At 32.9% G+C, this 14,840-nt stretch overlaps 1 protein-coding gene across 2 annotated transcripts in view; it reads right to left on the bottom strand.

Moving 5' to 3' along the window:
- Window positions 1-14,840, bottom strand: part of RIMS2 (regulating synaptic membrane exocytosis 2) — a 566,417-nt gene that overhangs the window by 134,046 nt on the left and 417,531 nt on the right. For both annotated transcript variants that reach the window (XM_027131585.1, XM_027131586.1), the window contains one exon: window positions 12,542-12,642. In XM_027131585.1, coding sequence (XP_026987386.1) covers window positions 12,542-12,642 — 101 coding nt within the window. The remainder of the gene's footprint in view (window positions 1-12,541; window positions 12,643-14,840) is intronic.

The following is a 14,840-nucleotide window of genomic DNA, read 5'->3' as shown; positions in this document are numbered from 1 at the left end:
GTAGAGCAAAAAAAAAAAAAAAAAAAAAAGGCATTGTCCTTTGACACCAGATTGGCTTATTTACTTAGGGTAGGATAACATTAAACCTGACTTGGAAACTCATGTTTTTTCATTCTTGAAACAGTTAACCTGGGTTGATTTTTTGTTTTTGTTTTTTTCGGTACACGGGCCTCTCACTGTTGTGGCCTCTCCCGTTGCGGAGCACAGGCTCCGGACGCGTAGGCTCAGTGGCCATGGCTCACGGGCCCAGCCGCTCTGCGGCATGTGGGATCTTCCCGGACCGGGGCACGAACCCGTGGCCCCTGCATCGGCAGGCGGACTCTCAACCACTGCGCCACCAGGGAAGCCCCCTGGGTTGGTATTTATAATTTAGCTTATACTTGGCATCAAGGAAAGTTAAACTAAAGAACATAACAATCCATGACCATAACACTAATAATTACTAAAATGTGAATAATTTTAATGGTTTACAAACAACTTTCATATATTTTATATATTATTTTCTTTTCCCCAACATCTGACAGCTATTACTTTTTAAATTTACAGATAATATGTATTACTATTTAGCCATTTATTATTTTAGATGTATCCACATAAGGTAAATTATTTTCTTTTTCCACAGCTTTACTGAGTCTTAGATTTATTTTTATGCCATTTATTTTTCAGTAACATCTCAAACAAATGTCACCTGAAATTTCTGCCTCAATCAAGAAGTCTGTTCTTCCCAGACCCTTAAATGTATTAATAACAATATCTCATTCTGATATACGTAACATTTCATTTACATCCAAGCTCAGAGAGAGTAGAACAGAATGCCTGCTGCTAGTGAAAAACCAATGAGTCCATTATTCTTCCACAAAAGGAGTTACTATTAAAGCAATTATACCATTATTATGATTAAATGCTTCTCCAAGCCCTCGGATTATAGACTTGTAAGATCCAGCTAGAATTAGGAAATATCATAAATAAACTCTCCTTAGTCATAAAATTCCTGACATTTAGTTCTTTGTAAACATCTTTAACTATTATGTGGCTTATTATGTAATTTTTTAGAGAATATTTATATCTTTTATTAGGACATAGGGTGGTGATATTATAGATATTAAGTAGCAGGCTAGCATCCCAAAAGTTGTAACGGAAATAAGACATGAGAACATAGCAGTAGGATCATGGTCCTGGGAATCTATAACGGGCAAAAATACAAGAAAAATTAATGGATTGAGGATATGACGTGGTGTTCCCTTTCAAATATTAATACCTTAGAAAGTAATAAAGTAACTCAAGGTACTTGCATCTAAGAGAATCAGAGCTAAATAACAGCCTGAAAAACAACATATTATTGAAGAAACTAAAAGGGCCTGAGAATTGCCCTGATGGATCAAATTCAAGCACAGGGCAGATATAATTACATTCTGTTGAAAATCTGGAAGAGGCCCACTACCCTTACTCCTTGTGTGAGAAGGTAGGGTAGGATCGGTTGGATTTGCGTGAAGACCATTTGGGGCAGAGTCAACAGTCAAACATGGCAAGGAACGACAATTATGTCTTGCTCAGACTCTAGCAGTAGCATCTGAATAGGACTCCTTGTCTTTAACATCCTTTTCAAATTCATCTGAAGTATAACATTAGAGTATCTTCTAAAAGCACAGATTTGTAGATACTGGTGACTTAAAAGAATCTTCAAAGCTTATGATTTTAAAGAAGAAATTCTGGATTTTTAACTGAGTGATCTAAAGCCCTCCACAATCTGGTCCCAGACAACTTTTCCATTCTTACCTCTTAATACGTATCCCAATTTGTTAAATGTTTCTATTCTAAAGAACTACTAGCTGTTCCTTATAACATAGCTTGTGCTCATATGCTTTTATAACTCTGCTTAAGCTCTCCCTCTGCCTGTTATGTCCTTCACATTATGTCTTATTCTACAGTGTATTCCCAGATTTCTTCAAGCCAAATGAATATTTCTCATTTTATTTTTCCTTTGCATGATTTACTTGTATTGTACTACTTAACACGGCCTACTTTGTACGACCACTACTTTTTGTGCATGTGTTTCCCTAATTCAATTATGAATTCTTAGACTGGAAGGATTATGCCTGCCTGCCTCCTCCTTTCCTCCCTCCCTCCTCTTTCTTTTTTGCATTTCTTCCTGCCTTTTTCCCTTTCTTCCTTTATTCCTTCCTCATTCACTTAGTCCTCCATTTTATTATTATTTATTTGATTGTTTATCTGGTAATTTTTCTTCTTTTAATGTTGCAGAACCAGAATCCAGACTTAAAGCTGATCAGCTTCAGAGACACCTGTGGTATGCAATTCTGAGTAGCAGGAAAGAAAACATTACTAAATGTTCCCCAAGATAACAAAATACGTTCAGATATTTAAAAAGGAGGACTCATATAACCATCCTTTAAGAAAAAAAGCCCAGGAAAATTATTTGGCACCGAAACATACTTTTAGTTATTCATTCGTCACTGAGTCATTCAAAAAAAATCACAGTATTTTAAAGCTGAAAGTGACTTCAGAGAGGATGTAATCTACCTTCCCCATTTTATGGATGAGAAAATTGAGAGAAATAAGTTAAATGAATTAACTAAGCTTATACAACTAACTTGTCAATATTAAAGTCATTCTATTTCTTTTCATCAAAATAAATTGTGAACCATAAATTCATGTTTAATGGGATACTAGGCAGCATATTTAGAACCTAAGCCATTTCTTTTTTAAATATTCACATATAGTTTTCTTCTTTAAAATAAAGATTTTCTTCCTTTTCTGAAATTTGAAAACTATATAAAATGACATGTATAATCAGAATACAAAACCAGCATGGAAATAACACTATTATACTACTTATAACTATATGTGGATGAATTTTAAACAAGTAAGATATTTAAATAATAAAAAAATACAAACTAACCTGAATAAAAAGACATTTTATGTCATTTTGAAATAACACCTTCGTATTCCATCTAAAACTCCGATGATTTTTCTTTTTGGCAGAGAGTGAAAATGGGCTTGAGAAGTAACATGTTCTTACATGACTGACCCTGAAGACTGTTAGCCTTGAAGTGAGTATTCCTAGTCATGAAAATGACCTAAGAAGGGTCAATCATAAAATCATAGCCATTTCTTTGTTAGTCAGAAAGCTATATTGAATGGTGGGTTTTGGTTCATCTATCAGAACTGAGTTCAACTGTAAAGTTTTTGTTACTCCTACCTCACTTGTTATAATAAATAATAAAAACGGCAACCATTACTGGGCTTTCCCATGTGCCAAGCTGAGTTCTGTACTCTTTTACATACAATATTTCTACCTCCTGAAATTATCACCAGCCAAAAGTTCCTTCTCTCATAAGAGATATATTCCAAGGTTAGCTATATTATTTCCAGTCTGGAGTATTATTTTATAATTTTCAAAATTGATGATGTAGAAATAATCAAAATTCCATGTTTAGGAAGATATTAGTAAATTAATTTTGCTAATAAATAATATCTGTAATCCTTCCAACTGAAGAAAAGTTACAACTAGTTTTTGTGCTCATGAGCAAAGCTATTACATAATAAAATTGTAGATATGTTCAAATTATAATTAGCCAAATTAAATTGAAATTATAGATGTGGAAGACTCCATGCTGCCCTCCTAGTTGACTGATTGCCTTAATTGACTAAAGGTTTTGACTTAAGTCTCAATTCAAACTTAGTTATCAATTATTTAATGTGAAGTATGAAGCAAAAACATTATACACATACATTTATTCTATAAATCATAATTATTATGCCATAAGTTAATTATAAAATCTGTAGATTCAATCATTTGTGAGAATACATTGAGTAGAGAGCCTGACACTGATCAGAGATTACTGAATCAATAATGAGGCAACACTAGATAAAGGAAATGAAATACAGAAGATCTAGTTCAAACCTAATTTTAAGCTACAAGATTAAATGATTTGTTTAATTAATGATGAGGCTGCCTAAAACCCAAGTGTTAATATATAATGATGTTTTTCAACATGGCCTCCAAACTACCATATAGTTGGGTAGCACTTTATAGATAACACAGAATTTGTACACAGAAAAAGGTTGGGTTGTGAAGAACTATTGGGCAATGTATCCAAAGCCTTATAAATGGCAGAATCAAAATTAGAACCTAAGTCTTCCAATTCTTTCTGAGTATTCTTTCTATTATGATTAACTCTAGACAGAAACCAATAATCATATGTCCATTAGAAAATTTGTTTTAGACTCTTGGGTAATAACCTACCCATACCCTCTCCAGAAGTTCATATCTTGTCCTTACTTGCCCCTGGAGAGACTACAAAGATGAATAAACTATAACCCCATTCTCAAGAAGTGTGAAGTTTAATAAAAAGGTAAGAAACAAGCAAATAAGCACCACATAAGACAGAATATATGTATTTTAGGAAGTGATAATGTCATGGTTGGTTCAGAGGGTTTATATGTTTTCATATCTCTATTGTCTTGAATATTCTTATATTTGTAATTTTTTATATGGCTATACTTAATCCTTTTAAATTACATGAAATTTGAATTGGAAAGAATGTTTCTGCATTATTTATCACATTTTCTTCCTTCCTTATTCTTCTTATCCTCCTTGATTCTATAAAGCAAGATCTCTCACCATTCGGTGACCCATAACATTCATTCCTTGTATTCCCCCAAAGGGCGCTCTAGTTGTCAGGAAACCAGCAACCCTGGAGGCTTGATGAAAGCAAAGGTGAATGCATACATTTCTATTTTTTGCTGGAGGTAAAAGAAAAATGTTTCCCTTGTGTGTTCTTAGGAAATATATAGGAAGGAATTATGCTCTTGGCAATAGCAGCTATTGTCCATAGACTGACCCTTTTACCAGAGAGTAGCTAGATGCAATTTATTTAAAGATCTTTCTTTTGTTAGTTTTCAGCAACATTATATTTACTAAAAAGAGAAATTACAATTTCTTCCGTAATTTTATAGTGTTCTACAACATGTAAGTTGCTGTCCCAGTCATCTCAAATGACTTCTTCATAATTAAAAATATCTTTTTTATATTTCCTGACCTGACATGTGGTTTTCCTGGCCTGATATGTGATTATACAGTATGAGGTAGCGATTCACAAATATAATGTAAAGAAAGAAGACACATGCTTGAATGTCTGGCTAAGAAAAACATATTTAAATTTAAATGTGGTTTTATAACTATGAAAAATAATTTTTAAAATGAACTTGCAAACACAAAAATATTTCATCTCCTAGGATGTGAGAAGGTACTTGGAGAAATAGAGAAACACAATTTTAAAAAATCAAAAAGTTTGAAACAAAATAGCTATAGTTAGTTGCCTAAAAATACATATTTACATTACAATCAAATATGCTTTCATAATGCATTAAGGTGATAAACTAAAAGACCATTAACTACTTTGTATAGATATGTTATAGCTGAACTGTATATCCCCCAAATTCATATGTTGTAGTGCTAACTTCTACTACCTCAGAATGTGACTGTTTCGGAGATAAGGCCTTTAAAGAAGTAATTAAGGTAAAATGAGGTCACACTGGTGGGCCTTAATCTAATATGACTGGTGTCCTTACAAGAAGAGGAAATTGGAACATAGACACACACAGACAGATGACCCTTTGAGGCCATAGCAAGAGGGTGGCCAACTCCAAGCCAAGGAGAGAGGTTTCAGAAGAAACCAAACCTGCCAACAATTGATCTTGGAATTCTAGCCTCCAGACTGTGAGAAAATTAATTTCTGTTGTTTAAGCAACCTAATCTGTGGCATTTTGTTATGACAGCCCTAGCAAATGTTAAGAAAAAAGAAACCTAAAGTTAGAAACTTTTATATTCAAAGATTAGTCACAAACTATAGAATTTCTAAAATTCCATTAAAATTATCTATTATTAAGTTTGTAACTGTGGGTCTGTTACATAAAGTGAGGTATGTTTGTACATGTGAGACAAGGAAGAAATAAATAGTTGTTGCTTCCATCAGCTAAAATATGGAGGAGAGGAATTCTCCTTTGGCTCAGAGCTTTAGGATATGTGTGTGTGCACATCATAGATTTAGATAAATTATGTGTAAATTTAATTTTCTCTCTCTCTATGTTTAAGTTAAATTTGAAGTACATTCCAGCTGGCTAAAGAGTAGAAATGGCAAGAATGATAATTTGTGGTAGATAAAAATTTGACTAACCTGATAAAAATGAGACAACCCAAATCACTTTTTAACTTTTTAGATTATCATTAGTTTTTACACTTTTCCTCCCTTTTCACCCACCTATTTTTTAGGATTACCTTAAAGATATACTAATCTGTATCTAGCAGATTGTTGCTGGCAACAGAAATAGACCTGGTAAGAGCAGGGTATCTGTTGAAAATAATTTCTCTTTTTCTCTTTCTTCCCCATCATCATCATCATCATCATCACCATCACCACCCCCCCATCATCATACGACAGCTCACATTTACTTATTCCTTTTTATATTCCAAACTCTGTTTGAGTTATACATAACATATAAATAGACTTAGTCTTGAAAACTATCCTATGAGGTAGGTACTATTATTAGCACACTGCTAATTTTGCTAAAGAACGTGAAGCTATCTTATTGCAGGGTTATACAGAATTGAACACAACAACAGAGAAAATTGACAAAGTAGAGTAGACGTTTAGAGAAATGGCAGGTTTCAGTGAAGAAATCCAGGTGCAGCCATTGGCATTCTCCCTGGCATCTTCATCAGTAAGTGATTAGATTTCTTGACTAGTTTGGGATGGAAACTATGAGGAGGTGATCTTAATTCTGATTTTTAAAAAATGAAACCATTCTGCTGGATATCTGGCTAGACTTAAGTCTAGCAGGAATTTTTTTGAAAATCTGAATCCTACTTCTGTTCATAAAGCAGTTGAACTGCTTATGCCAAGAAACGATGCTTCATTACTTCCCACAGGACTTCTTAACCTACTCCTTGAGGACACTGCAGGGTAGAGATCGGGTTACTACGATCACTCCTATTAGAATTCTCTTGCTCTATGTATCACATGGTTCCATCTAACACTGGCACAATGGTGTCTGTTTCATGAGAATACCAGGTTCTCTGGGTAGCTTGAGAGTCAATGATGGAGCAGCTCTCCCTCCAGCGGGCACCAGGCCCAGCTCAACTGTACTATTATTGGGCTGTGTTATATGCTACCAGAAACTCAACTTTTCTGCTTATCCAAAAAGAAAATCTCCTAGCATTTTATATCAATCACTGTTATAAAATTATACCTTGCATTTCTTCACTTTCAATAAATACATGTATTTCCACGTATCATCTTAGTGATTTGTATAAGGCCACCTAATGTACATTTTAAAATTCACTTTTTATAAATTTAGTTTTTCAGTTTTCAGATCCATTTATGTCACTGCTGTTAAAGAGTATTTCTTTTTAAATACCCATACCATAGTCATATGCCTACCTGTTAATCAGCTTGCCAAGAGCCAAGCTCATGGAATGTCAACCTTGATAACATCATTTCTTAATTTCAGTAATTTAGCTTGTAATTCTCACCATATGTTATGTTCCAGGCTCTTTTTATTTTTTTATCTCCATATTCTTTGAAGATTCATAAATTCTTTCCCCCTAAATTTGATCTCTGCTGCTTCAGTCTCTTTATTTGAGAATAAAGGGAACATTCAATGATATTTGAGTTACACTAAAATCCTTTTCATCAGCTCAGTTATTTCTTTACCATTTCTTTTCAACCTTGTCGTATTCATTTCTGGTGCCTATGGCACATTTGCTGTTGTTATAAAAAAATAATAACAAACATCAGCACCATTTATTAAGCATTTTACTAAATGCTAAACCATGTATATACATTATCTCATTTCCTCCTAATCATCGCTGTATGAAATAGATCTCAAAGCCCTTTTTAATAAAGAAACTGAGAGTAAGAGGTTAACCTACCGAAAGTCACCCAGGTAGAGTTTGCTTGTCTCCAGGCTGTGTTCTCATCTCCTACACTGTACTCAAGTACTGCTGCCATATTTTGGTGATATTGGAGTCTTAAAGTACTCCTGACTCACAAACACCAAACTTATAAGCAGCCCATAGATGCCACTCCTCACCAGCCCCAGCCTGTCTCCCCTCTTCTGGTCCCTATTGCTTGTGTTTTGAAAGTCAATTTAAAACACTTAAGGCTGGCCTTAAATGTGTATTCTCAGTGTTGAGAAGAGAGTAAGCTCTAATTAAGGGAACAGCCTAGTTAACAATGGTGATCTACCTGCCAAAAATACTTTGCCTTCGAAAGTCTGAATTTTTTTTATATTGATACTGCCTACAGCTCCATCGTGTGAGGTTTATTTGTATTTACAGACCTTTTTTTTTTTTTTTAAAACTATCTCTGTGTTGTGTAGTTCATATTACAATGTAAGTTACTTTAGTGGGATTGCTTTCTTCCTAATATGTCTCTTTGACATCAGTGAATGGATCCTTGCAAGACAAGAAGCCTGGAAGAAAAGGTGACAAGTGCCCAGGATCAGGTATGTACAAAGAATGGAGAAAAACTCTTTTTTTCCCTTTCTTTTGCTGTGTTGTGCTCCACTCCCAGAACACTGACTCAGTCTATTAGATTGCAGGTTAAATGGATTAATATGAACTTCTGGTCCACATTTGAAAAGTTCTGCAAAATTTATGGGCTATCTTGCTTAATTCTAGAGTGATAAATAAGAAAACAGAAGATTATAAGTGCTACAATAGGGGTAAAATATTTTTGTGATAATTTTGTGGGAACATTACCACCAAAAAGGAACATGTTTTTCTACAGAGAAATAAGCTTTGATTTCCAAATAAACACGGTATCAATAAACTGTGTAGCTTCTCTGTTGAAATCTGATGGACTACCCTTTTAAAAAATATCCTCCAAGTTCATATAAAAACATTAAATATGGCTAATTTAAAAAGCAAACATCATATACGTACATAAATATTATCAAATTCTCCATATTAATTTTCAGATATACCTACATTGTTTATCAATTATTGCTAATTATGTAACTCATAGAAGGGTAGTTGGTCTATGCTGAATTATAATTCACATTGTTAAATGTAATAAACAAATCATGTTTTTCTGAACCAATGAAGAGCAGAGAACATTGGTTTTAAGTTGATTCTTAAATTACGTTGAGAGTAGAATACATGAATCACATGTAAACTGGGATAAAGACGATGCAATAGGCATGAAAGGGTGCATTGGCTACATAGTTAAATTCTGTTTTGAGGGGAAAAGCCCTGAGAAATCATCCACTGGTTAAATAGGAATCATGTCTGCATGTGGTTTTGATGCTTGTATTAAATATAGGCTGTCTGCTTACAAATTTCCTCATATACTTAAAATATGTTTAGAAAGACAGTAACTTAATAGGCATTGCTCTGCAGGTACTTTCAAAGTGAATTACTAAGGAGATATTTTATAAATTAGTAAGAATTGTTTACAACTGTCAGTGCAGAATGCTTGAAAAATTCAGGGAAGCAATGCCATTTAAAATGTGGAATGTGTAGTTTAAAAAAATTTCGCTAACAATTATATTCCATGAAAGCTTTTAATAGCTTCACTAGAATTTCAGGAATATAGCTCATAAGTATAGCATATGCTCCACAGGCTTTGGATTTAATCTCAGTTATCTCAAAATTGAAAACCAGATTAGCTACAAATAATATTTTCCATGATTTAATGTGAACTTGGGTAGATTACTTAACCTTTCTATGGCTTAGTTCCCTTACCAATTAAATGATCTTTTCACGAATTAGAGTTAATGTATTAAAGTGCATAGCTCAATAGCAAGTATTTAATTGGCACTTGTTCTCAAACAAGGAAGAAAAGAATGGAAATATAAGGTGAATATCCCTAGTTAAAAAGAGAGGGGATGTAGTTGAAAATTTTAATCTAAATAATTGTTAGTATGGACATGAATAATAACTAAATCTATACATATGCTTGACTGAAAAGAATCCTCTGTAATTTTCTCTTTGATCCATGAGAGAGTTAGATCGAGGTAGGGATGATAGGCAGATAGACGACCCAGCAAAGATAGTTCCACATCAGGAAATTTGTAGTGGAACAAAATGGAGTCGTGCTTTGGATCCTTTTCAAAAGTTGTACCTTAATGACTTGATTGCATTTTTGGTTAGGCTGAGTGCACAACTCCAGCAATAGTAAACAGAATTCTATGTACTTGACATTCATAGGATTTGTTAGATACTAGGAGAGGCCTTGTAAAGGAGTCAGATCACTTATTCTCAGAAGAAAGTGTTCATTTTTAAATGACATCATCCATCATCCATCACTGGCTTCTGGCTAAAACCCTAAAAAGAGGAAGTCAACTCATTCAGTTACCTGGAAGTAAATTTTACATGCAGCCCACCTTAGAGCAGTGGTTCTCAAACTGTAGTCCACATCTCAATCACCTGGGAGGCTTTTTAAATCCAGGAACATCACCCCTAGAGTTTTGATTAAGTAGGTCTGGAGGGGGTCAGAGAATTGCATTTCCAAAAGTCCTTGGGTGATGTTGAGGTTATTGGTCTGGGTCTACACTTTGAAAACCACTGTCTTAGAGAATACCTAGGAAATTATTTGCTTAGCATAATAAGTCCTTTGCCAAGACTTAAATTTTTTCTAACCTAAAATAATTGGTGTCAAATTTATAAAACTTTGAAGCCTCAGGCATTCTTTAGTATTCCTTTGGTCCATCCCCTTGTAATGAATTTCTGTCAGGTATCCATAACAAGAATCATTGGCATTGCTTCTAAGGAACTTGTTTTTATTGTATGAACAATGTAAATCATATGAATGACCCAGTTTCCTTTTCTGCCTTTGCTGCTTGTGAGGAAGCTCACAGTCAAAATATAAGCCCCACATGTAGCAGGTGTATAGGATCTCACACTATGCATTTTGTTCACAAGCTTTACTTCTGGCGTTACCTTGTTTTTTATTGACCTCATTTTCCCTTGATACTCATTTCTTCACTGACGATATTATTGAGAGCATTTTATGTATTTTTAAGAATCATCTACATTCCTTCCTGAAGTATAGTGGGATATAAACAAACAAAACAAATATGTGTTATCTTATGCTTATGGAAGCTTTAATATCCTATTTTATCAGGACTTCATGCCTTGGTCTTTGGATTATATAATATGAATAAATGAGAGATTAAAGCATAGCAGATGCCACAAAAGATCAGGTCTTTCTTCCATTTAGCCCTAGGCAGAAATATTTTTAAAAGTACCTGGAAAGGCGCAGATATCATTTCTGATACCAAGCTCAAAAGGTTAGAGATGTATCTGAAATATACTATCCCTGCAAATCTGTTTTCTGTGAAATTCACTGAACCTATTTGAAGTTATTCATATTTTCATTTTAGAATAAAATTTCTAGAAGTTAAAACCTGCTAAGTAAAGGCAAGGCTATTTTTTGTTTGTTTTAAATTTACCTTTCTCTTGGCATTAGGCCTGTGCCATTTCCAGGACAGCAGAACAATCCTGTATTCACCACATCAGTCAACATTCATGCACTCTGGGGAAGAGACTGGTGGCTTGGAAGGTGATGCTGAGGTAAGAATATCTGCCTCCTCTAGGTTGTATAATGGAGAAACTGAAACCTATGCTACCTACCACATACGCACATCCAGCATAGCCAGTTGTGCTTTACTTTGTAAGTCTTATCTTTACTGAAGAATGGGCTATAATTGAGAGAAACTGAAGGTAAGGATAAAATAGACCTAACTGTATAAAAATCCAAATTGCTTTTCTCTAATACACAGATAACAGACCACAAATATTACATGACTGCAATGATTAGACCACTTAATAATGAAATGTTAGGAATAAGTTTTGCTATTTTCATTCTTTTGTTAACTCTTAAATAGGTTCCTCAGAGCAAAGTCTTTGAATGAATAATATGATGAGCCTAAAAATGTTTTGAAAATATAAAGGCAATGAAGGGCAAGAGCAATGAAATAATACTTTTTTTTCCTACACTGGTAGACTTCACACCTCAATTTATTACCAAAAAGGGGTTCAAAAAGATTCTCACTAAAAAACTTTTTGAATTCTTTATAACACCTCATGAGTATGTATTTTGTTCCAATAACTTATTAATAAATCAGATTGAATTAAAATGCTATAAAGTAAAAAAATTCTATATGTAGGAAAACCATAAGATGATAATAGAAGTTCTTCCTAAACATTTTTGAGGGTGTTAGGGCCTTTATAGGTTTTATAAAATGAAAAATTCTAAAAGCTTTGTTCTTCAGATCATTTATAAGTTTCATTTCCTTAATCTCCTATATTATATAATGATTTTTCTAAATATTAAGGCAAGTCTATACCTAAAAGTTGGTATACAAACACATCATAAATTTTAGCATTTAATAATATCATGGGGCCATTGCATTATATGTTTGTGTCTGACTAATCTGCATTCAGCAGTTTGAGAATCTAACAGTTTCATATGATTAACTGATTATTTTACAACTTTTAAAAAGAAAAATGTCTTGCCTTTGATTGGTAATCTTGTTCCAGTCTGGGATCTGATCCGGCTACCTGTTTGTATTTGTTAATTTTCATTTGGCGATTTCTCTCCTCTATATCCATAGCACCTATCGAGTAGAAAAAAACCCATAAAATTAATGTTCAGTTCTTATTTCTGAGCCCAACTTACAGGATGTATAAAAGAAGAAATGCTAGGCTGATATATTACTTTCATTCAAGGTAGTATGTACAAATTAAATGTCATTTTTTAGATTTATTTAAGTATGCAAGTTGGTGAATAAAAGCATGATTATTAAATGTGAAATAATTTAAATCTGAATAAAATGTAAACAAATGTAAATAGAAGACAACAAATCTTCATTAGATAGAAAACACCTTCTGGTACATATATGTCCAGGAGAATATATTTGACAGCACATAAATATGACAATAGTAATATTATAAGAATTTTGGCTTGTAACGAATTCATCAAGGTTCGAAAAAGAGGTTGTAAGTCTCATTGGTTTCAAATACAATTTTACAATTGCATTTAGAATTATCATAAAATCGTCCCATGTATTAAAGCAGGTTGCTCCAACATACGTGTGGATGCAGTTATCAAGATCTTTTGAACTTGAATTTTCTAGAACTAGGATGAAGAAAGAGGCACTTGGAATAATACTCCTGAAAACATACCATGCCTATAAAGGCACAAAGTATTACTGAAATCATTCTAGGGGAAGAAAAGAATGTAAGGAGGTGAGAAACTGAGACAGTAAGCCTATTATAAGATGAGATTAATGCTGTCTATAACAGGTGCTTCCTCAAAACACATCAACTATAGATATCAAGAGGGTCTTTAAGAACTTTGGTAAGAATAAGAACAAAATCGTAAGAAAACCTTAGCAAACATGAAAAAGTGCTTTAAAATTATATTTATGATTTTTATTAAAGAGATTTTATAGAGAAATTCCATTTCTCATTAATAGGCATAATGGAAAAACAAAATCTCAATTGTATGCTACAAACCTACAAACTGGGAAAAATAATCATAGCTTAGTAAGTTCAGTGGGTTTCTACAATAAAATGTCGTCATGTAAATCCACAAACACTGGGTCTAGGTAAGAATGTAAACATACACACACATACCCCTGGCTTAAGATCATAACTTTAAAACTGCAGTAAAGACATATAGACAAAAGTGTGCCCATTCAAAAATAGGTATTTTAATACTCATCCTGAGAAAAACCTCACTGTATATTTGATAACTGCTAGTAAAAAAATTTTAAGTAAAATTTGATAATTAAAATAAGATACAAAGGGAAGAAAAAGTTTCAAAAAGGATTAAGAAAATCTTGACTAAAAGAATGTATAAAGAGTTTAGATTATATGACATCTAAGTAAAAGAGCAAATTTAAATCAACTAAACAGTCTGAGTCAAATTTTAATAATGATTTGATTAATTGATTCTGTGCCAAATTATAAAATGGGGAATAGAAATAAAATGTTAATATCAGTTGAATGATACACAAAATCAAGTGAGTGATTCCATGATATAAGTGTGAAATATGGTCAAGTATAAATGTCTATTACTCTATTAAAATACAATATTGGAATTGTTTGTACCTCAAGAGATATTCTCAGATAAATATGTTTATTTTCTCCAAGGGCAAGGGAACAAAAAAGCCATCCCAGCTTCAAAAAATTATGTATGCTGAAAAAAATATTAGCTAAATTAAGTGTTTGGGAAGTTTCTTTTAAAAAGTTTAATTTTGATATTATAGTAGCAAAACAGTATTTTAAATATAAATAGCACCAATAGACAAAGTTTAAACACATTTTACATATACATAAATAAATATAGATATACATATAGACATATACACATACATACGTACATACATATATACATTTTCTAATGTTGAGACTATTTCCTGGACATCGACCTCCTATGACACTACATTAAATTCTTCCTGATTATTAGATAATAATGTGTAATATTCAAATTGTCTCAAATTCTTTTTGGTATAAGGTAAATTATTAATCAAGTAAACTAAGAAAATATGATTTCTTATTTCATTAATATCTTAATATGATTTCTTATTTCATTAATATCTTAATAACATAAGCCATTTAAGAGGTTTACCTGTTTTTAAACCAATAAACTAATTGTGGTTATTTTGAACCTGAAAAAGACTACTTAATGTGTCCAAAAAGTTAAAAAGTCATATTTATTGTGTTGGTATGGCAATCAAGTAAAAAAAAAAAGTTAAGTTATAGGTAGATTTTGTAATCAGAGATGCAATTGAAAATGGCCATATTAACC

The sequence above is a fragment of the Aethalodelphis obliquidens genome, unplaced genomic scaffold (genome assembly GCF_003676395.1).
Source record: "Aethalodelphis obliquidens isolate GAN/ISIS:26980383/991018 unplaced genomic scaffold, ASM367639v1 scaffold39, whole genome shotgun sequence".
Taxonomy (NCBI): domain Eukaryota; kingdom Metazoa; phylum Chordata; class Mammalia; order Artiodactyla; family Delphinidae; genus Aethalodelphis; species Aethalodelphis obliquidens.
This window is presented reverse-complemented; position numbering and strand designations above follow the sequence as displayed.